General features: G+C 32.9%; 1 protein-coding gene across 1 annotated transcript in view; it reads left to right on the top strand.

Annotated features, from left to right (window-relative positions):
- Nucleotides 1–3,208: 3,208 nt before the first annotated feature.
- LOC128890635 (rho GTPase-activating protein 21-like) overlaps nt 3,209–27,383 on the top strand; it is a 47,315-nt gene continuing 23,140 nt past the window's right edge. The window contains exons 1-3 of the mRNA XM_054149290.1: nt 3,209–3,251; nt 6,645–6,761; nt 16,799–16,980. Coding sequence (XP_054005265.1) covers nt 3,209–3,251; nt 6,645–6,761; nt 16,799–16,980 — 342 coding nt within the window. The remainder of the gene's footprint in view (nt 3,252–6,644; nt 6,762–16,798; nt 16,981–27,383) is intronic.

The following is a 27,383-nucleotide window of genomic DNA, read 5'->3' as shown; positions in this document are numbered from 1 at the left end:
ATGCCTTTAAATTTAGAAAATATTGCAGGCGTGTTGCGATATTCATGGAAGAAATGTCAGGTTAAGTTGGAATGGGCCATCTCTCCTGTAAAAGATACGTGGTAGCTCCAACGCCAGGTATATATACACGGTGACGGATAATTTTTCATGTACATGGCGCTGAGACGCTACCGCGTCTCTAGATACTTGTTCTCGGTTTAAGCAATTATTGTTAATAATTAATGTAACTATTGTCAGAAATGAATAGTTAGTTGGTGCATTCAATAGATATTAAAATATAGAAAAATTTCTCACGATTACTTATTTAAATTTTATTCTCAACTTTTCATGTCGGAAATATTACATTCTCGAAAAATATTGACGTATTAATCTGAAACTTTAAAATGCATTAAACATGTACATCTCCGAATTAATTGAATATTTACAATGCACATAGTAACATTAAGTTTTCGATTAACTATTAATAACAACCGTTCTTCACAATAAGTATTCATCTAACAAAGCAATCGTGAGAAACTTTTCTATATCATTATATCTGTTATAATTTTTTTTATCATACAATTTGTTAATTTAAAAAATATATATTGATAAATATGATTTATCAACTTTATTTGGATATAGAGGAATTACTTTTGGATTCGGGTTTCCGAGACACTGGCTAATAAGTTATTAAGAATCACACAATTCTTTGGCTATTACCAATTTTTATCAATTTAAAATTATTATTTTATTATTTATTTAATGATTGCGTTCACCACAATAAAAAAGAAATTCGAGTTTATGTATACTATAAAAATGACATATAGTCGTTACAGGGAAGTACATGGGCAAGTGAATTGCTGCTCTACAACCAAAATATAAATTTACCGCTATTTTACACCGTTCGAGTTGTACAAATGCGTAGAAATGAGACTTCTTCAAATTTTAAATGGACGAAAGTATTTTTTCCGCGTCTTCGTGGCGCCATGTAGTAATAAAAGGAAATCAGAGGAACTGTGTGAATTTTCGAAGGTCGACATTCTTCGAGGAAGTCAGTATCTTATTCACCACGTCGAGGATGAAACCCCACCTCGACTGTCTCTCAGATGATTGACATGTTTATGAGCATAAGGATCCATTCGCTTTGCCCTGTATCTCCAACGTGGCAGTATCCTCTTTCGTAAAGAATCTTGTGTTCGTTCTCTTTCGCGCCATTAAGTACATACTCCTTAACGAAGCTCTTACTCCGGGTCCACACTGCGCGAATACTGGTTCGCGTACATCGTTCGTGAATGTTTTCGCCGTAGTGTGGATGGGAAGTAGCAGAGTTCGCTAACAAATGACCCTCCTACTAGGCGTAAAGTCGTAAAAGTAGCCCCGCTGGGTTAGGCGAAAACTGTGTTCGCGAACCAAATTCAGCGATCCACGAGGTGGTGGATCCGGCGAACACGTTCGGGAAAAACATCGCCTTTTTCCTCGTTCTTGTCCCTTTTCAAACCCTCGGAGCTTGGGCATTGCTATTCTTTCCAACTGTGGGTCTGGTCTTTATGACCACCCGCAGGTAGGTACATACTCCAAAGGGATAATCTGCGTGACCGAAGTTAACATTATTTCCTTATTACTCATCCAAGTTTGTATATTTTTTGTTGTATCTTGATGAAAGTATATGCAATATATTGGCGAGATTTTCCTGATAAAAATGGCACCAAACACAATGCAATTCAGACAACTTTAAATTTCGTTTACAATTTGCAATATTTTTATAATATTAATACTTGATTTTATGAGCCAGTAACCGATTAGAAAGTCTCTTCGAAAATAGGAAACAGATTGTAAAATTCTTGCCAGGAGATAATTAGGGCCTATGAAAAAACTAGGTAATTTTTGTAGCTATGCGAACCTGATACCCGACTTTTCAAAAATTCATTTTTTTTTATGGAAAACAATAGCATTTCGTTTGTACTTGATTGTACCATCAATAGTTTCGTTTGTACCTTCATCAATTAATAAATAAAAAAAATAAAAGAAATGACAAGCACCCGATATTGAGATTTTTTAAATCTGTTTTTTCCCTATTCTTTAGAATCGTTTGTACCCGTTTGTATCGCTTTTCGTTTCGTTTGTACCTCAGTAGTTTATGATTTATAAGCAATTCTTTATACGCGTAAGGGGAGAGAGTTCGTCACTCATCAATTCTGGGTATTTCTGAAGAACTCATTTTGAAGTGGAAACGTAAGGGAATGAGACCGCATTGTTTTCAAAATTAAAGTTACAGGCACAGAGGAAGAACAGATTAAAAAAATTTTGAAAATTAATTTACTCCTTTCTTACGCGTACAACAATTGACTGTAAAACATAAACTAGTGAAGTATAAACGAAGTGAAAAAACAGATTTCAAAAATCTCAATGTCGGATCCTGGGTGATTTTTTTTTTTACTTTTTTTTTTATTTATTAATTGATGAAGGTACAAACGAAACTATTAATGGTTCAATCAAGTACAAACGAAATGCTACTATTTTCCATAAACAAATGAATTTTTGAAAAGTCGGGTATCAGATTCACATAGCAAACTTTTTTAAGACGTGAAGCTGACAAGAGACGTAAAATGGTATTTTAAAAAATATTAATAGGCAAGCATACTGTCATAAAATGGTCAACGAACATTGCTTGAACAATAGTATGTGTAATACATATAAGCTGTAACAAAATCTATTACTTATTATAAGCGAAACTCAAAATTGTCTGAATTGCGTCGTGTTTGATATCATTTTTATCAAAAAAATCTCGCCAATATATTGCATATATTTTCATCAAGATACAACAAAAAAAGCATAAAAAGTTGGATGAATATTAAGGAATTAATATTAACTACGGTCACGCATATTATCCCTTTGGAGTATCTGCCGGCGGGTGGTCGTAAACGGTCGTTTGCTTTCGAGCATTTCCAACCATGGAGGGAATGCGGATCGCCCGAATCCACAAAATAATATTAGTTTCACATGAGTACGAACATCGTAGATGTTCGCCGGCATGTTAGCGACAGTAACAACACTCTTGCGAATGTTTTTAGGGTATGTTCTTGTTTCGTGTTCGCGCAGTGTGAACCCGGGGTTAGGATTCTTTAGAAGGTTTCTATTATTGAATTTAAGGACGTTCCTTTTTCATAATCATGGACTAACAAAATGTCCAGTATACAGGGTGCGACGTTTAAAACAGGTCACCTTAGCAATGTCTTTACTTTTAGCGATAGAAAATAAGTGTCGTAGAAGAGGTACTAGATTTCAAGGGACATGTAACGTGGTGCAATAACTTTTTTAACGTTGAATGCGTAGAGAAGATATAAAGGTCGACACTGTTTCTTTTTTAAATAAAATTATATAGTTTTTTATACACATTTTGATAGAGCATTTCAAGAGAAATGCAATGGATTATTTTTCATCTCTAACAACAATTTATCGAAGAAAAGATTTTACTCAACCCGAACAAAAATACACCACAGATAATTACCTGTTGAATTTTGGATTCAATTGAAAGTTGATAGACATTTGGATTTCTTCTTTTTACATTTTGTTCAGTCATTTCAAACATTGTATGACGGACCATACAGTTTTAAGTTATGTGGTTAATTTCTGCTTGCTTCAATTTTAGGCAACAACAAATCCCTACGAAATTTTTAAAGGTCTTTTAGATTTCATACCGTCGAACAGATTCAAAAAGTACTGAAACTGCATTAATGCCATTAGTGGCATTGCTATTATTTCGAAACTCATAAAACATTAAATGTTTAATATAGAACTTGTCCACACCTCCTATCGGGATGTCAAATTTGTATTCAAAATTTAACAATACGCACATTAAATATCAATATATTTAACTGGAATATAGCTTATGTTATATTTAGTTAGATTAGTGCCAGTACATGACAATGTTTTTTTCAATTTAAAAAGATTACTCCTAATATACAGGGTGTCTATATATAAGTTCGGACATACGCAGGGTGTCCATTCTACAACAAATTTTCAAAGTAAAAATTACTCTTAGACATTTTCTTTGTGTCGCCTTATTCTCGAGTATTTTCACTTTTAATTTTTGTTCTGTGTTTTTGACTTCACGCTCTTTACACGACCATAACTTCACCAAATTACAGTGTAAACTTTAAACTAAGTATACCATTCGAAAGAGAGTTGAATTTCCCATCTCCATGATGCAAAATCAAAATTTATTACGTAGGTTTAACAAGTGAAAAATTAGGTCAAACTTTACATTGTGACAATTTCAAAAAATTTGACTTTTTCTGTATTCGTCTTTCGGTTTTAAAAACATAGTTATTTGGCAGGCATTTCTCGGGAAAAACTTCCTCGAAGTCTCAGCTTTTGAACGGTATTATAAAAAAAAATTGTACGTTGGTATTTTATGGAGAAAATGACGTTTGAATGCAGAAAAGCGGACGTTTTTAGGTGAAAATCGACATTTTTCAACAAAAATCGACTTGTCACTTTAAAATTAGCTTGACATCGGGTTTGATGTATTTTTTGGTGACACTCCCGAGTCTCCCCAATTACGAAAGAATTCAAAAACAATTATTATTCACCTCTCACTCAGGCTCTACACGCGGTTGAGAGAGGTTTGAGGTGTAAAGAAACCAGTTTTTTTTCTTATAATAGAGTAATAGAGGAGATCTAGAGGCCAATTTCATATTTTAATTGATTTTAATTGATTTAATTGATTGTCATCGATGGTTAAACATTCGTAAGCTGCACGTAAAATGCGTACACTGGATGTTCTGGTCTATACGTTTCGCAATCTCGCACGTAAAATTTTTTTACCGCAGTGCATTGCGGTCGTTGACGTTATCCAACAATCAAGAAGGGATTGTGTTTCATTGAGTTCCATTTTCTCGTGTGCGTTCTGCGTTTCTTTGTTCCACTTCCGTATCCAAGCGGAAGTGAATCAATGAGACCACAATAGAGACAGAGAGCACAAAGATTTCTTATTCGAAACGCGTCTTGTGTATATGAGCACATACGAATCAAAAGCTTCCAATTGCGTGAATAATCGAAGTCATAGCACATTGGCCAGTCTTTTCCGAAGTAGACGGCATGACCACTAAGGGGGGGGGGGGGGGGGTAATCTTAGAATCCAAAGGCGGGATAATAAAAGTTTTGTAACGTAGACAAATGTGAAAATCAGGTAGCATTACGAGCAATTAACCTTACTGAAATATTCATATATAATAAACACAAAAGATGTGATAATTTTGTTTAAGCAAACCTTAATTGAAAGCAAATAAGATAACATAATCATGGATCATAAAAACGAAACATAAATTATGTACAATTGTACACATACATAATTAACCCTTTCGGTGCGAGCACTCATTCCGCCGTGACACTCCCGTTGTACGAGATACAGCGCGGCAAAATATGCATGTAATTATATAAGTAACATATATAATGTTACTTAGATGGGTGGCAGATTAATCAGCTCTGTGACCTTGGCACCCGACTTTTCAAAAATTAATTTTTTTTATAGAAAACGATAATATTTCGTTAGTACCTGATTGTACCTCCAATAGTTTCGTTTGTACCTCGACCAATTAATAATTAAAAAAAATTCAAAAAATGGTCAGCACACGACATCGAGATTTTTGAAATCAGTTTTTCCCGATTCTTTAGAATTGTTTGTACCCGTTTATACCGCTTTCCGTTTCGTCTGTACCTCAATAGTTTTAATTTTACAAGCAATTGTTGATCCGCGTAAGACTGAAGTTCGTTAATTTTCAAGATATTTAAAATCTGGTTTTTCCCGATTCTTTAGAATCGTTTGTACCAGTTTGTACCGCCTTTCGTTTCGTTTGTACCTTAATAGTTTAAATTTTATAATTCAACCGTATCAACAATTGCTTGTAAAATTTAAACTATTGAGGTACAAACGAAGAGAAAAGCGATTCCGGCGGGTACAAACGATTCTCAAAAATCGGGGAAAACCGATTTCAAAAATCTCGATGTCGGGTGCTGACCATTTTTTGAATTTTTTTTTAATTATTAATTGATGGAGGTACAAACGAAACTATTGGAGGTACAATCAGGTACTAACGAAATACTATCATTTTCTATAAAAAAAAATTAATTTTTGAAAAGTCGGGTGCCAAGTTCACATAGCTAGATTATTCGGCGCTCGTATCGAAAAGGTTAATGAAGGAATACAAATTACTAGCTTTCTACGAAATTTAAAATTACTAGTACAAACGAAGAAAACTTCGATAAATTTCGTGAAAATTTAGAATATTTACTTTTTTTTTACACTTCTGTTTGGAAATCACAAGTAACAAACCTGACAAAATTGATCGATCGATTTTTGATTGCGTGGACCTTTTTCTTATTTACCTATAAATAAAACATAAAAATAGCTTGACCATGTTCCTTAAGTGAGAGTAAGGCAGAAGGTTAGGCTACGTTTATATTTGATTTATGTGTAATATTTTAGGGCGACGCAATCAAGTGGTAGAATCATTGATTGTTGAATGAATTAAATATCATTCGGTTGTAACTCGTAATTTTCAAGTAAAGAATTTTACAAATTACTTGTACATTATTTTGTATACTTATCAGAGCAAAACAAGGTTTATAACCAGATTGCATGACTTTTTCTTACTCGTTTCCAGAGTCTCTCGGTAGCAGTGCAGTAGTCACGAAACCCAAGAGAAGAGCGCCTTTATTGAAGAGAAAAGCTCTCACAACAGGGTTCTTCGATAACAAAGGAAAAGACGACAAGGAAAAGGGTAAGTGAGAAATGGATTGCTGGAAAAGTGATTTTCACGAACAATTATTATTCATTTGAAATTAATAGTAAATATTCTTTGGTATCATGACAAATCAAAACATAAAATTATAATAGCAAAATGAGCATGGTTTAAATTTAGCTTTATTAATGTATTGATTGTTCTTGTGTTTCGATTCTCGTCAGTAATGTATATATTGCACTCCAGTACAATATACAGTATCCCTGGCTTAATAGCATACACATCAATTATTTCCTAAACGATTAAATATATAAAAAAAAATGTTTTTGACAAATATTGCATGAGATTATGAGATACACATGGTGATAATAATTATTTGACCTTGAGATAGCTTGAAAAAATTTTGAAAAGTTCACACTTAATTTTTTAAATTGAATCCTACATTATTTGTTGTATATTCTTGTAGCAGACGTTAAAACATTTAGAAAACACTATCTACACACACCTAAATGTTTTGCCTAAAACGTTTGTTTATATTTTTCTTTGTTAGGGAAATAATTGCTGCGTATACTATTGAACCAAGCATACTAAATATATACACTTTATTTTTTTTTTCTATGTTTCTATATCATGAATACACATTAAATAAACTAAATTTACGTGTTACTTGTTTTGCTAATTTTATCATTTCTAGTTATCCTTTAAGAGTAGTTGGCATTAGAGTTGCTCAAATTAAATTCCTCCAGGCACCTGAGAATTATACTATTATAAAGTATAATACACTAATAGAGAATTTATTTCATTCTTGTAAGTCGATCAATTAAAATTGAAAAAAAAGAAAATCCTTCGAAGATTGACTGTTAATGCGATTTTCGAGTTCCTCGTTGAAACTTCAAACAGTCTGCTGTAATAAAAATTCACTCGATAGAATCAATAATTAAATGCGGTAAATTAAGTGCGTAGTTTAATGTGCGGAAAGCGGCACGGTTAACGATCGTGGATTTATGGGTCGATTATTTGTTTGGAGAATAACTAGTTCAGCTATTTTCAGGTGCGATTCTGTTTGCTGAAGTTCGGTTGGAGTGTTCTATCATTTTATACGTTTACGACATCGCTGCGTGTATGTATTTTGATCTAGTAGAACCTGCAAGAAAGACAAATATTATGGTTGGGACAAATCTCGATGTTGTTCTGCTTCTGTTTTCTCATTTTGAATTCCGCGATCGATAATTACGTAAATCGAGAGCAAAAATTTCTATTTGCACACGACCAAAGCGAAATTCCTATTGCGACGGGTTATTATCGTATGCTCGCAAGCAAAAAAAGATTTTTTTAAGAAATTTTTATTTCAAATAACAAATATCTGTGGAACGTCACGGGCTTTATACATAATAATAGACACGTTAAATTAATAAATAAAATATTTGTTGTTTATTATTAATGATTTTTTTTTTTACGTATTTTATTAATTTATAACACATTTGTCATAAATTTCACATTGATTTCCTATTCGCATGACTCCCGATGTTACGTCATATGTATATCGTGTACACGTGAGCACGTGTATTTAAATTCACATGACAAAACGAAGAGTAAACCATTCTTTATGTAATTTATTTATTTTTACATAATTATCACTAAGCAATTGCAATTTTTAAATATTTTTAAAATAAGTTATCATACTTTCCAGAATTTCAAACATTGAAACATATTATTCCGTCACAGTTATCCTTCGAAGAAAAGACATTGTCCTTTAAGGTTGAATGCAATTTTCTCCGTAAATAGGAACAAAACAAGACTGTAAAGAATGACTATGAAGTAATCAATTTCATGCTGCAGGGCACAATAGGTTTCTGTAACAAAAGAAATACCTACTGAATATGTACGGCTAAGAAAGGAACAGTTACTTGGATAAAATAATTTTTGTAACAAAAAATATAACCCACTTCGAAAAATATTAAAACTCCACTAAAAAGTACGACATAATTTCTAGTTAATTTATATGAATACTTACTAGCTCTAGATATAATTGCTTAAAACTATGACAAAATGTATTGAAAAGTATGAAATAATTTCTATTTAAATTCCATTATTGCTCACCAGCTCTTGACGAATTTCATTAAATTCTTAAATACAGCATATTAAATATAATGCAACGTTTACGGAGGCGGCGCAGAGTTTAAAATTTTTGATTCTGACTTGAGTTAATTTTTGGTGAAGATGGCAATATTGAATTCGGTTAATGTATAAATGTATACTGTCGGAAATACTGTCTGAGTAGGTTTGAGGTATTTTTTGGAGTGTGGGAGGCGCCAATATTGCCGCCAAAAGAAATATACAAATATTAAGTTTACTACAGTGGGTGTAGAAAGTATTCGTACAGCGATCAATTTCCAAAAAAACTATGTAAAATTGTAATGTATTAACTTATTTTTTATAAACAATGACATTCTACATATTCTCGGAAATCTCTAGAATAGATGGAGTACAACAAAAAAAAATAGCTATTTATGTAAGTTGCGAAATTAACAAGAAAGAAACTATTAATCGATAGAAATGTTGAAGCAATAGTATTCGGACAACTGTTTAATTTTTAAAACTCCATTAAAAAAAAAGAAATTTACATTAATTTACAAGTATATAATATTTTCTTCGTCGGATTTCCTTTTGATTTTATCATTATTGCAACTCTTCTAAGCGTTAAATTAACTAAATTATTAGTTATTCGAAGTGGGATCTTCTTCAATTTTTAAATCTCTTTAATTCTTCTTCATTTTTAAAAGTACTTTCTTGGAAATTTGATGTTTTCTAATTCGTACGGAGCAATAAACTAATGTGTTTACGTTACAAACTCTACTGTAAATGGTTCATTATAAATAGACTGGGGATCTTTATGCATTTATAGAAAATTTGAATGTGCAGGAATCTACAAAATGCAAACAATATGCATGAATATAAAAAAGATTGAAAATAAAGGTCATATAATATTTTCAGGATAATATAAATTCTTATTTAGGTCCTAAATTTTTATAGGTACATTCGCGAAGATTTCATTTTGCATAAATATCCGCAGTATAGTCATAAGAATCGTACAAATACTTATTGCTTCTATACTTTTACCCACTTTTCGCATTCTTCTGTTAATTTCACAAATTATATAAACTAGGAAATGTTGTTTGGACTATATCTATCTTAGAGATTTCCAAGAATATGTAAAATAACATTGATTATAAAAAAAAGAAGTTAAGAAACTACAATTTTATACAAAAGGTTTTTAGAAAATTGATCAGGGTACGAATAAATTCTACACCCACTGTATATATTTTAATTTAGGATGTAGAAATTTGTACCTGCCGGGGATCAAAATATAGATTGTAATGTTGAAATAAACACGTAAATGTATAAAAATCGACTTGAAACGTAATCAACAGAATAAATCAGTACAATTTTGGAAGCATATAAACTAACGTATCCCGTTGTTTGAAATATTTCGAAGTCACTTTACTCATGCTTTACTCAATGGTTTAATCATAAAATAATTATTTTACTGTAAGAAATGAAACATTGAATCACATCATTCGTTTAGAATTTTATTTCAAAGAAGATTAGTGTCTGGAATTAGAAACTATTTTCTACTATTTTAAAACAATTTTATAATGAAACATCGTAATTGTGACCATAGAGAAATAAATTCCACGCGGTAAGCCACTCGGAATAGACGATCTTTAGTGGTTTGGTTGACGTGCCACTTCGTTACGGTACATGTTGTACCGCCGAGGAACAATTATTCTCGAGCTTCTGGGTCGTCTGGAGAACAAGCCGCCGCGATGGAAAAAACGGTTGGTTGTCCATGTTCAAGTACCAGGCTGCGCCAACAGCATTGGCTAGCCTGTTATGAGACACAATTTTGCTGGTTAAAATTAGCCACGGGGTGCTTGGTGGAGGTGCATATTTCCGCATATACCAGGTTTATTTGCGGTTCGCGCCGGGTACAAGTGCCACGGAGACATCGAACCTCAATCGAGGATCTGAAGTGGCTTTGCCATGGTGTCCCATGGCTCCAAACTCACCTATCTAAGCAATAAACAGGACATACAGTGGGTGTAGAATGTATTCGTACATCGATCAATTTCCAAAAATACTTTTCTGTGAAATTGTACTTTATTAACTCCTTTGTTTTTATAATTAATGATATTCTACATATTCTCGGAAATCTCTAGAATATAGTTCAAACGACAATTACTAGTTTATATAATTTCCGAAATTAACAAGAAAATACGAAAAATTGGTAGAAATATAGAAGCAATAAGTATTCGTATGGTTCTTATGACAGGCAATTTACAGTAGAATTTGTAACATAAGGACATCAGTTTATTGCTTCGTGGGAATTAGAAAACATTAAATTTCCAATAAGAAAGACTTAAAAAATGCTCTAATAAAGGAATGAAAGAAGATCCTACCCCGAATAGCATCGGCAATTTATGATAGTTAACTTAATATCTAGAAGAGTTGCAATAATTATAAAATCAAAAGGAAATCGCACGAAGTATTAATTATTTATAAATTAATGTAAATTTCGTTTTCTTTTTATATGAAATTTTAAAAATTTAACACTTATACGAATACTTATTGCTTCTGTATTTCTATCGATTTATTATTTTTTCTTGTTGATTTCTCACTTATACAAAATACCTAATCTTTTTGTACCGTGTATCTATTCTAGAGATTTCCAAGAATATGTAGAATATCTTTGTTTATAAAATAAAAAGTTAATAAATTACAAATTTCACATAGTTTTTTTGGCAATTGATCGGTGTACGAATACTTTCTACACTTATTGTACATTTTTCAACAACACTGTAATGTTTTTAACATTTTAACATTTTATATTAATTTCTTTTCAAATTTGCGGACTAGTTTCTTTATTCAGTTTCAAGAAATAACGAACACGGATATTTTATCGATCTTTAAATCGCTTTTAGGGGATCGTTGAAGAAAATCAAATGAAAGAGGAAATAAACACTACAAAAATGAAATTTAAGAAAGGAAAACATGTGCTATCAAGATGAGCATAACTTTATCTAATTTATAAAAATACCCTTTAATAATCAGTGACATCAAAATAATAATGTAAAGGTTAAATTCACTTGCTCTTGGAAATATTAAGGCTTTTTGTGAGTATTTAAAATATTAATCCTCTTTTCTTATAATTTTTTTGAGTACTTTACATTTTCAATTAATTTATATTTATCATTGGGTCTTCCTTTTTGTACTCATCTTCGTTTTCCACTTTCAGTTTGTCTGTTTGCTGGATTGTCTTTGTTTACTTCTTCAATTTTTGTCAAGTAATATTCAACGCGATGCTTTGAAGAGTATTATTTTTATTTATTTTTATTATTATTTGTATATATGTATTTAACGCCCTTCGTCGAACTAAGTTACTTACAATTACAATTACTTGTTCAGTTATGTTTAATGTTTGTGCGAATTGTTGCCTAACAACCGAAACTTTAAATTACCAGTTCATTAAAAATTATTTTACGCAAATAGAATAACCTCATAGTATAGGCTTACACAATTTTTAATGAAATTCCACGATATTGAGTCATTCAAATCAGTTTATTATACATTTATTGTCCTGAGGAGTATTCTATAATAATATAGAAAATATCTAAGAAGCTTTTACAATTAGACGATTGAAACAAGTCCTTATTTATTAATAAATTTACACATAAAACAACAAATTCCACGAATATCTCGTTAGAGACATTAGAGCATAGAAATATGTAACTATTTAATTGATACAAAATTTTAAACCTTTTTGCTTACAATTATGGAAGATAACCATAGACTAACCAAAAATGTAAATGAATAATAAACTAACACGAAGTACGTACTATTGCAAAATTAGATTTTTCATCCTTTAATCTTTGAAACGCCTCATTATTTTACGATATATTTGTTGATTAGGTTATGGTTGGAAGAGAGATACATTTTCTATTTCAGTGTTTTCTTCTACAATTTTTGTTTCATTTATTTCTGCTTCTGTGTTTTCTTCTACAGTTTTTGTTTCTGTGTTATTCTCAACAACGTCTGTTTCTGTATTACCCTCTACAATTTCTTTCTTATGTATTTCTGATTCTGTTTTCTTTTACGATTTCCATTTCTGCATTTTCTTTTACAGTCTCCATTTCTGTGTCCTTTTCTACAATTTTTATTTGTATGTCATCTTCTACAACTACAATTCCTGTGTTTTCTTCAACAATATTCGATAAAGAGAACGAAAGGATTTTAAAGGGTGGAAAAGGGAAACAAGAAAGAAAGGGAATGGTAGATAGGGAAAGTGTCGCGTTGTAGGTCCCAAGGTTTTCAGAAAAAGGCTCGTTCTCTGGTTCCATTGTCGCCTCCCGAAAGTGGTCGACGTTCCACGATGAGAGAGCTCGTTTGGAGAGGCTTGGATGGCCCAGATTGTAGTCTATAATCGGACCAGTATAGAGACACGGTTTATTGCCTTTCGATTTTTAGCTGGTCGACTACGTAAACCGGAGCCCCGCGAAACTCTGACATATTCGATCATATGAGAGTGAACGTCACTTAAATGACGTCCTCTTTTAGACCACCGTTCATGGCACGTGAGCCACGTACACGTGTCTTCCTCGGAGTGGAACGCATTTTCCCTGCAACTCGTTTGCATTCCAACGATAAATACGTTCTTCCCATAGCGGTTACGTTTCACGCAATTCGGTACGCTTCATCAATATTTACTTTCTCAAATGTTGTTACTATCCTCGAAGGTGTTGTACATTTTTCGATAAAGTTAAGGTCGAAACGTAAACGCTTTACCTAGTCGAACGGTATGTGATCCTGCAGCATCATTCATTATTTATTTATTCGGAACGATTGTTCCTTCCTCCAGATTACTTTTCTCCCGTAACCATGATAAGTTTTTAGTTACATTCGTTAGCAGATTGTTGGGGTCATTCTTGTACAGTGAGTGTAGTTAGTATTCGTACACTGGTCAAATAAAAGAAAAACTACGTTCAATTGTAATTTATTAACATCTTTTTGATAAACAATGACATTCTACATATTCTTGGAAATCTCTACAATAGATGTAGTAAAAAAAAATTTAGTTATTTATATAAGTTGCAAAATTAACAAGAAAAAATAATAAATCGATAGAAATACAGAAGCAATAAGTATTCGAACAAATGTTAAATTTTCAAAACTTCATTAAAAAAAAAACATGAAATTTACATTAATTTACGTTAATTTATAAATAATTAATACTTCGTGGGATTTCATTTTCATTTTATAATCGCTGCAACTCTTCTAGGCATTAGGTAAATTAACTAAATTCTTCCATGTTTCTAATTCGTACGAAGCTATAAATTGATGTGTTTATGTTACAAATTCTACTGTAAATGGTTCGTTATAAAAACCGTACGAATATTTATTGCTTCTATATTTCTGTCAATTTTTCGTATTTTCTTGTTAATTTCGCAAATTATATAAACTAATAACTGTTGTTTGGACTATATCTGTTTTAGAGATTTCCGAGAACATGTAGAATATCATTGATTATAAAAAATGAAATTAATAAATTACAATTTCACAAAAGTTTTTTAGGAACTTGATCGGCGTACGAATATATTCTACACCCACTGTATGTCTTCAATCGTAATACATTTTTTACTATTAAACGTTTATTTTCTACATATTTAAGTATTTTTTTTTAGCACATGACTCGTAACATTTGATAATTTGTACTTCTAAACAACCACTTTTTTTGCATTGCAATCTTTTTTTAATTTTAGACTAACTATTGTACTTGAGAGGGCTCAACATGCTGAAATGTTAACCATTTTATCGTTATTTAAACTGTCGAAGAATAGAGCCATAGTCTATGTTTAGAAATTTTTCGACTGTAGGTTTTTTCTTATTCAATGGCATTACTTGTTGCAGATGTTAAAACAAAAAGAGAAAATGTAGAATTATGTCGAAGCGAGGTTCAGCGAATAAGATTAATAACTACCACTCGATACAATTTTTGATTAATTAGTTATTTTCAGCTTCGCATTCGGATTAGATAAATTCTCAGAAATGTAAACGTGTATGGAGAAACTACCCGAAAGGATTTTGTTACAAACGTATATGTTTGGCAAGCGACTAGGTGCAATTAAGCAATAATAATTTGGGGATCGAAAGGTGGCACAGCACGTCTCCGCGAACATAGCTGGACAGTGCGGGCTTTGGCACCGAAAATAAAGCGGCTGTAGCATTCATGGCCAGCAGGAATATTATCGAACGTCAGCGTCCTCCGAGACTCTAGTTTCTAGCGGCGCTAGGTTCGAAGTTACAATTAATTTTTTCTAAAATGTCCACTTTTTAAAAGAAAAAAGTCGTGTCGTAAAATGTACATTGAGTAGGAATAACAAATTAAAATGGCTCTTTTCGACCATTTATAAAGTGTTGAAGTTCAGTTTCGATTCCCATCAGTGGCCGGTCATGCTTGTTGTCTTTTAGTTTCTTGCAATGTTTTTACACGAAGACAAATCTCCGTCTAACAGTAGCGACGTTAACAAATGTTAGGTGACTATTTCCTGGGAATTGCATGAAAGTGAATGCGAATGAATAAGCCGTGTTTACGCGAATGGGCGTGCAGCTGACGGCTCGTAGATCAGATTAGGCCTCTCGCTCGCCAACTGATCGGAAAGATCTGAGGAGCTACGAAATGAAGGCTTGCGTCGAAAGTGGCAGATCTGCCGTACGAATTAACACGCTAATTAATTTTGTTCGTAGTAAAACTTCCTATTCACTAGCGTTGAATAATTAGCAAAGATGAAGTCAAAAGAGGGCAAAATTTTATTCGAACGATAGACGGATATTCATTTGATTGAACAGTTGATTTCTTATTTGGTCATTGTGCAACCATAATACATCATTCTAAAACTCAAACTTCAATTTTCACTTTACGAGTTACGCGTAGTAAGTTGTTTATCTTTCATTTATTATTAACACATTTTTATTTGGATGAGAATTTCGTCCATCTTTGATTGAAATACTTCGTGTAAAAACTCACGGTTTACCTTATCATAGAGAGATGAAACTTGTTATAATTTGACAGACATATTACTAATCAGTAAATCGGCGAATTTATTATTATTAAGGTTTTTGACCATCGATGGTTTTTTTCAAGTATTGAACAACGAAAGACAACTGAATTCAAGTGACAAGAATAATATTGTTATAATAATATACAGATAAAAGTGAAACAAAAAACTTGGGAGTACGAAGAAAACGACGTACACATAAAATTAAGATTTGAATAATTTAAAATCTCTCTTGTGAATCAACCAGACGGTTATTATTAAACTATAGTTAGTGTTCGAATGATTAGACGACAGTAAGTCAATTATTTCATACAATTAAGGGTAAATAAGCTCAACTGATACATTCACTTTGTACTACTTTTGCATTTAAGGAGACCGATTCCTGCGAAACCACTTTTAAGAGAAGTATATTCAAGAAATGTTTATACAAAAACTGTGCGACCAATTGTTTTGAAACTTTCTTTATGTTTTATTGAGTACATAAACAAACAAAAACCTGTCTCAAAATGCCATTTAGTATGGTATGTAATATTTTATTTTAAATACAGGCATCTTGGGACACCCTGTATATATTTGAAAAATGGAAAAGGAATCGATCTCTAAAAAATATTAGTGTGGTTCGTCTCCTTAAAGAAATATAAATAGAAGAGATGAACGCATTTCTGCACACTATATCGTTCTTATCAGTTTTATTTAAGGAGAAGTCGAGTTTTTCTAACTTTCTAGCTGAATTTACCAAAGTCTCCAGGTCAAGTTTAATTTTCACGGATCAAACACGATATCGTATTCTGTATCTTAAAATGCGTGAGATGGAGTCACAAGCAGTCTTGGTTCCCTCGTGAACTTTCAGTTTATTTTCGCCGAAATATATACGCAATCGGCGTATATTTTTATATGTATAATGACGTAAGAAGTAGTCTGCTCGTGGAACATCCCCAGGAATTCTTTCGGTCTGCATTTCAGATTCGTCAGGTGGCCTGGTATTTGGCATACCGCTCTCGCAGTGTTTGGAGAACGACAGGATCGCCCGAATTGCTGCTGGCGAGATCGTCGACGTCGGTTGCCTGTCGAGGAGCAGCAGACACGGCAGCAGGACGAGTTTCACGAGCCTAATCGAACCGACTGTCGCAGCAAAGACCGACGATGTAAGTAGATCGATTCATCCTTATGTCAGACTACTAGTTGAAAGGAATAATCACGCGATGATACCAACAGTAGGTGTATCTTAGATACAAAACCGTGTTAGTTAATAAGGTTGCTTTCATAGGGAAATTGTCGGCTATTAAAAATCCACTTTCATTAAACTTGTTTATAAAATAGAAAAATTGACGCCGAAATGTTCTAAATATTCGTTTCTAACTCCATATATTCCTTCATTACATTAATAACACTAGTTTACAGCCGAAATGTTCTAAATATTCGTTTCTAACTCCATATATTCCTACATTACATTAATAACACTAGTTTACAGCCAAAATGTACATTTAATGCCACAATTTTTCCCTTTTGTATATTGGCCCACTAAACTCGAAAATCGCAAGAAAAAAATTCTTCTATGGATAGGTTTTATTTATATGAATTTTTGAATTTTTGTTCGATTTTTTTCTGACATACGTTCACGTTTTAGGCCATCTTGAGTTAAAAACGTCCGATTGAGTCGCACAAGACGCCATTTTAAAGATAACCGAATTTCCAACAATTGCTTTTCACATTATTTTCCAGTCGGTTCAATAGTTTAAGTGTTAGCCAAGTGTGAGCCAATATATATGAGAAACTTTGATTCTTTCGGCTAAAATCAAACACGAATATTTTTTCCATCGCTATGCAAAAATAGAAATTGTCAAATTATGTCCCGTGTCTTATTGTTTACGTATAGATCGCACTTTTACGAAGAAAACAAGCTTTTGTTGAAGAAAATCTGTGGATAAATACTGGAATTAGGAACAATTGAGTAAAAGTACAAAAATTCCAATTTTACTCTGTTTTTGTTTTTTTTCCCTATTTGTATAGGAAACATTTATTTAATTAATTTCGATTAAAAATAATTTCGGCCTTTGTTTTGTCTTTTGTTATTCGTTGTGTTCGTTTCTCTGATGAGGAACCAAATGTAGTCTCCCAACATTCTTTCATCCCAATACATTTGATAGCGCTGCCGAAAGAATCAAAGTTTCTCATATATATTGGCTCGTAACACTTAAACTATTGAACCGACTGGAAAATAATGTGAAAAGCAATTGTTGGAAATTCGGTTATCTTTAAAATGGCGTCTTGTGCGACTCAATCGGACGTTTTTAACTCAAGATGGCCTAAAACGTGAACGTATGTCAGAAAAAAATCGAACAAAAATTCAAAAATTCATATAAATAAAACCTATCCATAGAAGAATTTTTTTCTTGCGATTTTCGAGTTTAGTGGGCCAAAATGCATAAGAAAAAAATTGTGGCATTGAATACATTTTTTCTTTTTATTTTGTAAACTAGTGTAATACACGTGGCACTGTAACGATCTTGTGCGTTCTGCGCACATCTACTGTTTTCTTTCTACGCTTCAACTTCGCTTAACTTACAGATTAACCCTCGGCACTCGAGGTCTTTTTTCTGGTATCTGTCAGCGACTCGAGATGCTTTCTTAGCATTCTATTGTCACGAATGGTAAGCTTAGATTATCTTCGAAAATGAGATCCTTAATTTGAGATTTGCGAATCAGGTTACCTTTGCCTCAACGACAATCATTTTATTGACACTTCGAGTTCCAAAGAAAGTAAACCTAAAGAAAACCTAGTGGTGACTGAGAGTCACCTCTCGAGTGCAAAGGGTTAACATATACAGGGTATCTCAGAATTCCTGTAAGAACCGGAAATGGAGGATAGCTGACACGATTCTGAACAACAATTTCTTTTGGAAAAGTATGCGTTATATCTACTGACTACACACTCGAACTTAAGTGTCTGTATTACAATAAATGATCTCGTATTTAAGTCGATGAGTTGGTTTCAACAAGTGTTATCCTGCTATGCATAAAGATGTATAAAGTTCCATTAAAAAAAAAATTAATTTGTTTTCTAAATCTCCCTCACTACTTTACTTACAAAAAATTACCTGATATAGTGTTCCCTTTGAACAAAATCTGCTTTAAATGAAACTCTTAGTATATATAGAAGCAATATTGTATACGAAAACAATAATATCAAATTCACAAAAAGAATAATTTTCTTTCTGGTTAGTGATCTTAGTATTATTGATAATAGCAGAGAATCAAAAGGTAAAGGCTCTGACGAACGACTAAAGTCAATGTCAATTCGAGACAGAAATGGAACTTACAAAACCTTATAATAGTTACCATAATATGTGTTCAGGATAAAGTAGGTTGATGCGTGATTTTACAAACTCTTCGTTTATCGGTATATAAAATTTTATTTTGAAATAAATGAAATTTAAGGAAAAAATTGCATAATAATGCATTATTTATGCGGTTTTCAAATCCGTAAGAAAAAAATCTTGCGCTCGCTCAGTTTAATGCAAAAAAATTTATTTAAATCGGTTGAAGGTGGGCTGAGTAGGCTGCCAGTAAACCCCCCACATATTAATGATAAACAATATTGACAGAAAAACATGCAGGATTTATGCGCTAATTATGGAATGACTCTAATGGTTCTTTGTAACGTTCTGGTTCACGCCAATAGCGACTATATCGAACAATTTCGAATAATGCGTTAGATGACGCAACTCTTGGATGTATAGCAGGTAAACGGCAGAGATTCGGGCGAAAACGGTCCACGTGGCGCACTTTTTCGTGAGTCTGGTAACAAAGTGGCAGACGCGGGTTTATTTTGGCAGCTAGACTATCGTCTTTTAGAAGCTGATCTTGCTGGGGAATTACGTGCAATAAAAGTAGATCTCCGCCGACTGGCTATTTACAATTCGAAATTTTATTCGGCTTTCACGACGACGACTTGTGAAGATGAGAAGACGAAGAGAGATCGCCCACACGGAGCAGGCATGAAAATTCAAGTCACCTGCTTTACATTGACGTTAACTAATCTGCGCGCGAAACGCTCTCGACTTGTCCGATAGAGATTCTAGTGTCTCCCGGTTGAAACACATGGTCACGGCTAGAATAGATACATTACACGAATAGCTGCCATCTCTTCTTCTCTCTTTTTTCTTTTTTTTTAGAGGAGGTATGCCAAGCTTTGGTTGCCTGTTGGGATCCGTGAATACACAACTGAGAAAAGAAATTTCAAATAAAAATTATCATGTATAATCCATGGTATATAATCCAAGCGTTCTAACACATAACTCTTAAATGTATGAAGAATTTTTTTTTTTTTTTTTTTTTAAGTAGTTCTTTATTAAATGTTCCTAACTGTATTCTCACAATTACTTACATTTGTTTTATCAAGTATATTTATAGAAAGCGTGTGGATTTCGACTCTCTAGCCGATAATCACTAAAGTAGGTTGCTATTGTTAACATTAGTGTAAAAAGAAAAAGATAAAAGCAAAAAGAAAATAATAGAATAAAAAAGATAGAGAATAGAGTAAATAGGAGAAAAAGTAGAGGAAAAAGTAATTGAAGTGCAAGTACACTAGTATTTATCTATTAGTTAGTTGTTTGGCGTAAGCAGATCCACTGGGTGTTTCCTTTTCAGTCTTCTAGGCAGGCTTGAATAGCAATTGTTGGCAAGTTGGTTTTTGTGAGCAATTATTCTTTGCTGGTGAGCTTTAGAGTATTTCCCTATTTCTTCCTCCACAGTAGTGATTTTTAGTGATTTCCTTATGTCGTCATTCCTTACATACCATGGTGCATTTATGGTACTTCTTAGGATGATTGACTGCATATTTTCTATTTTTTTCCTGTGGGACTTGGCGGCTATGCCCCAGATTTGTATTCCGTATATCCATATGAGTTTGATAATTGATTTATAAATTTGTAATTTACCAAGTGTATTCAACTTGGAGTTTTTGTTTATAAGTCAGTTCATAGATTTTTTAATAACCCTTGTGTGTTTGATTTTTTCTTGAACATGCACCTTCCAGTTTAACTTTCTGTCTAAGTGCAGACCAAGGTATTTGACTACGTTAGTTTGAGGTATTTCCATGTTATGGATGTGGATTTTAGGAGATAGTTTTTTTTATTAAGAGTGAATGTGATGTGTGAGCATTTTGATGAATTGATTGTAATTTTGTTGTTTACAGTCCAGGCTTCGATTTGTTTTAGATGGATTTGTAGATTTGATATTGCAGTTTCTATATTTTTGTGTATGGATAAAATAGCAGTGTCGTCAGCGAATGTAAATAATTGTGTATGTAGAGAGGTTGGCATATCTGTCGCGTATAAGGAATATATGTAATATGGGTCCCAGCACACTTACCTGTGGCACGCCGGCATGAATTTCCTTTAGGGAGGATATTACACTTTTGAGCCGAACATAGAAATATTTATCTGAGAGATATGAAGCGATAGTTAAAAATAGGTTATAAGGTAGCATTGCTCTTAGTTTAGTTAGAAGCCCCTCGTGCCAGACTTTATCGAAAGCTTTTTCCACATCTAGGAAAGCTGCTGTACAATATTTGCCTTCCTCAATAGAACCAATTATGCTATTAGCCATTCTGTGAATTTGTTCGATTGTATTGTGGTTTCTCCTAAAAACAAATTGGTAGTCCGGAATCAATTTTTTATCGTCAATTATTTTCATTATTCTATTGTGAATAGTTTTTTCTATCACTTTGGAGATTATCGGAAGGAGTGATATGGTTCTATAGGAGGATGGCATTTTTGAATCCTTACCAGGTTTTTGCAGTGGTATAATTTCTGCGCATTTCCAGATTTGTGGGAAATATCCCAGTCTAACGATGGCGTTGGTCAAGATTTTTATATATCTTAGTGCTTTACCTGGCAGTTCCTTTAGCATTTTGGCTGTCATGAAATCATATCCTGGAGTTTTGTTGTTATTTAGAGCCTTAATTATCGCAATAATTTCTGATTTTTCAACTCTTTTAAAACTAATGTAACTGTTGTCTGTACTAAATCGAGGATTAGATGTATTTGCATTCTTGAATGTTTCCTTGTAATGTTCTGCTAGAGTCTCTGTTTGATCTTCGACAGTTATGGTCCAATTCCCATCCTGCTTTTGTATCAGTGGAATTGGTAAAATTGGTCTTTTGATTCTCTTTGTAACTTTGCATAGAAAATGATTCGATTTTGCTGTATGGTCAAGATTTACTATATATTTTACAAAGTTGTTGTTATTTATTGTGTTAATTTCAGTTTTTATTTTATTGGTAAGTTTGTTTAGTTGTGTTTTGTACTGGGGCCATCTAGTAATTTGCCAAAGTTTTCTTATTTTCTTCCTTCTTCTAATAAGTTCTATTATGTGTAGTGGATACTTCATTGTCTTTGATTTTTCCGGTTTGTAAGTGGTTGAGTGATATGCCGCTGTCTGTAGAATGGTCGTAAATGTATTTACCGCTGCCTCTATGTCTTGTACATTTCTTAGTGGTATATTGCAATTTAGATTATTATTTATATATTCACTGTATGTTGTCCAATTTGTTGTGTTATTAGTTAACGATATTGTTTCGTCGTTTGCAATTACTTGTTTCAGTTCAAATATAGTGGGCGTGTGGTCAGATGATAATTCTAATAATTTCACTGCTTTAATATTGAAGTTGGTGTTAGTTACTGCTATGTCTAGAATGTTCGGTATTTTAGCGGTGTCTGTTGGCCAATAAGTGGGTCTTCCTGTGGAATATGTTTTTAAATGATTTTTAATTACACAGCCATATAGTTGGTTACTTTTAGGATTATTTGTTCTAGATCCCCAATATTTGTGTTTGGCGTTGAAGTCGCCCAGTGTTATAAACTTCCTGTTGAAGCTTTTGAAAAAGTTATTGAATTTCTTGTGGGTTATCGTGTGTTTCGGAGGGCAGTACACGGCTGAGATATTTATGTCGTGATTATTTAGCGTGATATTAATTGTAGTTGATTGTATTTTTTCTGTTTAACATGAGATTATTTGCGTATGCTTAATGTTCTTTCTTACGAGAATGCCTGAGCCTCTACGAGCTTTGCCACTACGGTGTGGTGTACCATAATATATGTAGTTTAGGATTTTTATATACGATTTATCAGATTGGTGTGTTTCTGATAAAGCGATTATGTCGATATTGTGGTACGTAAGAAATAGTTTTAATTCGGGCAGTCTATTCTGTAACCCGTTACAGTCTCACTCCATTATTTTGAATTTTTAGCCTCTTGTATCGTTATCAGTTTTGTTAATAGGTTTAACATTGTTGACATTTGTATGGCTAGTTTTTCTACTAGATTTTCTAATTTTTCAATATTACTTGGTACAGGTGACTTTCGTTATTTTTTTACCTAGTGGACAAGAGTTTGTGAGATGTGTTCCCGCACATTTTACGCAATTTGGCTGCTTATTACAATAATTTTTAGTGTGCCTATAGCGTTGGCATCTTGCACACTGTGGTAAGTTTCGGGTTGTCCTTGGAGGTTCTATTTTTACTATGGTGTTACAAATTGGAGTTATTCCATAAATCTCCTTGTTATTGTTGGCTTGTTCAAGTTCCACCAGGAACATTGGTAAAGGTATCGATGTTCCGCTTTTTGTTAGATTGATAATGCTGCTTACCTTATGTCCTTTTGTCAGTAAGTCCTCTTTAATATAATCCACGTTTAATCTTGGGTGTAGCCCCTTAATGACTACCTTGAGTTTTCTTTCCGTTTTTGGCTGGAATGTGTAGTAGTCAGCATCTTTAGTTCTAAGTGCCCGAATTATTAATCGGTACGCTGTTGGATTTTCGGCTTGGATTTTAACTTGTTTCTCTTTCAATTGTTTTAGTAGATACTCGTTAGGGGTTACCAGTTGCTGTAAGTTTTCTATCAGAGGATTAATGTTGGGTGCTTTTATAAATATGGGTGGTGGTTTAGGAAGCGGATTGTCTATGTCTTTCGCCAGATGAGGAGACTGCAATATCTCGTACCTGTTTGTTAGCTCGGCGTCTTCCAGTCATTTTGTTGCACTTTGCCTTTTAATTATTTTTATTTTTGTACCTTGACGTTCCTGATCGGTTAGCTGTATTCCTCTTTTCTTCCTTTTGATTTGTTTTGGTAGTTCCCATATTTCGTTGTTAGCTATTTCTGTTTCGGTATCTGTGTATAGTGTATCAGACATATCTGCTTCACCTTGTATCGAAGGTGGATTTTTTGATGTTTTTAGCGGTTGCTCGATGTCACTCATCTTGCACTTTTATTTGCACAAATTAGAAGAGGTAAACTAGCCGTTAGGCCGGTGGCCGTTAATGGTAGTTATTTGGCTCGATTCAATCACTCTATAACGACGCTAATATTATGGTTTACGTTCCTGCACGACGATAAGAGGTAAACACGACTGATCGCTATGACGGTTCGATCAGAACGGTTGTATGAAGAATGATATATAGAAACTATTTTTAAAGTTAGAAAATACGATACTAAAGTGGGATTATTATTGAATGCTGACTTTATATTTATTTCAAGGTCTTACTTTTATTAATATTGAACATAAACTTCATGAATATAACAGAGTAAGAAGATTAAAGAGTTTTCGAAAAATAGTAAGCAGCAGATATAAATATGTATATTTGCATGAAAAAAGAAAATACAAGCATATATGGTTAAACTGAATGTAAAATAATTAACCAGTTTTTCCTCGTTCTAATGCCAATACTATCCTTACAGTAATCAACAATTTCATTATTTAAATTGATCAGAGTTTCCACTAAACAAATTTATTTTTATTCTCCGTTATGTTCACGTTTAATGTCGTAGCTGCTACGGTTATTTTTAAAATAAGTCCAAATTAAAATTCGAATCCCCAACACAATCTAAATTTGTAACTAAGGGGTTATTTTCGTACACGCAACAGAAAGGAAGGTTCTCTTCGAGAATTTTTATGTTACATAACAATTTCTTGTGAAATATTAGTATATTATGTTACTAACTAAACTGTACACTAAATAATAATTAAAAAAATACTATTTATTTGAAATGATCTCTTTATTATATTAATACAACATGTCAGGCAAAGAGCAGCAAATCAAATCATATAGGAAAAACAAAACAACGATGTTTTTAATAAATAATGAAATATACAATTCGATACAATCGATCATACCAAGTATGAAATGATATTTTAATTTTGATATATTTCAATAAATATCAATGTTACTGCACATAATATAAGACATGTTTAATTAATAAAAAAAAACTTTTGCTGTTTCTTTCTAATCATTTTTTTCATTGTTTATAGCTACATGAAGTTTGTCCCTTTTTTCAATGATAACACGTCACACTGAATCATCGGAAACTAAAAAATCAAAGGATTGTTAAACTATACATAGTTTTGTTACTATCATCCGTACTAAAATCAAACACCTCTGATTAAAAAGGAAAACAAAATGGCGTACGTCTGAATTTTTAAAATAATTCTTTTGAACTGTAATCATTTAAAAATATGGTTACATATTAAGGAATAATTAAAATTTTAGTATGGTTTATAATTACAAAACTATATTCTAATAATCCTTTTAATTTTTCTTTTTCGGATAATTCAATCTCAGGTTATTGTGTCAACCATGAAAACAATACCTGTTATTAAGCATGAAAGCATTGGCATTCCACAATTATTTGTTATCTGAAATAAAAATTCGTTAAAAAAATCTTTTTTCAACATAACATTATGTAGTCTGATGCTATGTACATATGGAAAATTTGTTTTTCTCCGAGAGTACGTTAATAGCCCTTAAGACTCGAATTATTTATTTTATTTTTCACACATATCTCTTCATGTAGTCTAAAGATCATGCAAACATTTATATTTTTCACTAATTATCACTTTGCATTAATTTTTTATGGAATAAAATGTTCATTCTATTAGGTTGTCCCAAAAGATTCTTTCGCTTTATTAATAAGTAATAGATACACAATATTTTATGTCTAATGTTACATTATTGAATTGTGTACGATTCAATTTGCTCCATTACTGTTACAACATGAATATCTATGAAGTTAGATTATCTATTTATATTTTGGGGCAATCTAATAAAATCCAAATAACTACGGTGGAACATTAGAGTACCTTAAAAGAAGTGTGAGTGTCTTTAAACGTGTTTGGGGAACATTTAGCTAGGAACTCGAAAGACGTGTCGCGTGACGAATTAGCTTCGGGATCATGAGTGTGATCATAAGCGACGTCATCGGTCATAGTGTTCATAGTGCGTCATAGTGTTTGCAGATTGCGATGAGGGGATTTATCGATGGCCACTTGGCGAGCGAAGGGGCAAGGCGTTCGAGCAGTAGCGAGCCGCAAGTGGTTATTTTTTGACGGATACGTCACTGACGGTACATCGACGAATAGCCGTTTATTCTATGCTCCGTGGCGTGGCTGAGAACTTGCCTATTGCCAAATCCACTCACCGGATTCAACTAACGTTTCTTGCAATTAAATGCCAATGGGTACATGTGACGTCACTCAGCAGTCATTCATTGAATATTTATCGGTGAGAGCGTGCGTGGGATGATTCGATAAATACAACCGAGGACTACAGACAACAAGCCCAGTTGAATTTCACCAACAGTATCAATAATTTACATCACGGATTTTCGATTGTTCGAACCTCGTTGATTATAAATCTAGGCTAGTATTAGGTTGTCCCGAAAGTTTCTTTCGCAAGTTGCACTCAATTATTTTATGTGGTCGTGTTTATATAAATAGACAATCTAATTTCATAGATATTCATGTTGTAACAGTAATGGAGCAAAATGAATCGTGCACAATTCAATAATGTTACATAAAACATAAAATATTGTGTATTTATTACTTATTAATAAAGCGAAAGAAACTTTTGGGACAACCCAATACATGCTGATTCTATCAGTAGAATATGTAACCTCGTGAATTTATATTGCAATAATATGGATTTATTTAACGGATCTATTACCTCGTTTTAATCTAATTCTGCGTAATATTATGTTGACAGGCTCAACCAATAGGCAAATACTAGGATTATTGTGTAAATGCATAGTTCTACATAGCAAATTCTACTTTTGCAAATTCTACTTAGCATTCGTCTATCTTTTTGACTTTTTTTTTGACAGCAGTTTCGTTCGCAACCGGAAGTAAATGTTTTGATTTGAGAAGCACCGGCGCCACCTGGTCGGAGAACACGAATCTTTTTTTTCTTTCGTGTTCTCCACACGAGTACTCGGACGTTCAGACGTTATTTTAAGAAAGTTGAAGATTCGACCTGTGGCTCTTGATTTACACGATCTGATCTAATTTCTGAGCGTTTACATTTCTGCGTACAGATTTTTCAATTTACGACGCGCGCAGAATGATTTATTTCTCCGCGAAAACTTATTTAAACAAATCCACTTTTGATCGAAGGCAGTGTCGTTTTAACGCTTACTAACGTTTTTTTTCTATCCTAGTTTATCCCTTGCAATAAACCTTATTTATGGAACTGTGATTTACTGTTCGTCTTTAACAT

This window comes from Hylaeus anthracinus, unplaced genomic scaffold (genome assembly GCF_026225885.1).
Source record: "Hylaeus anthracinus isolate JK02 unplaced genomic scaffold, UHH_iyHylAnth1.0_haploid 12001, whole genome shotgun sequence".
NCBI lineage: Eukaryota > Metazoa > Arthropoda > Insecta > Hymenoptera > Colletidae > Hylaeus > Hylaeus anthracinus.
Note: the sequence above shows the minus strand (reverse complement) of the source record. Positions and strands in the feature narration are given on the sequence as shown.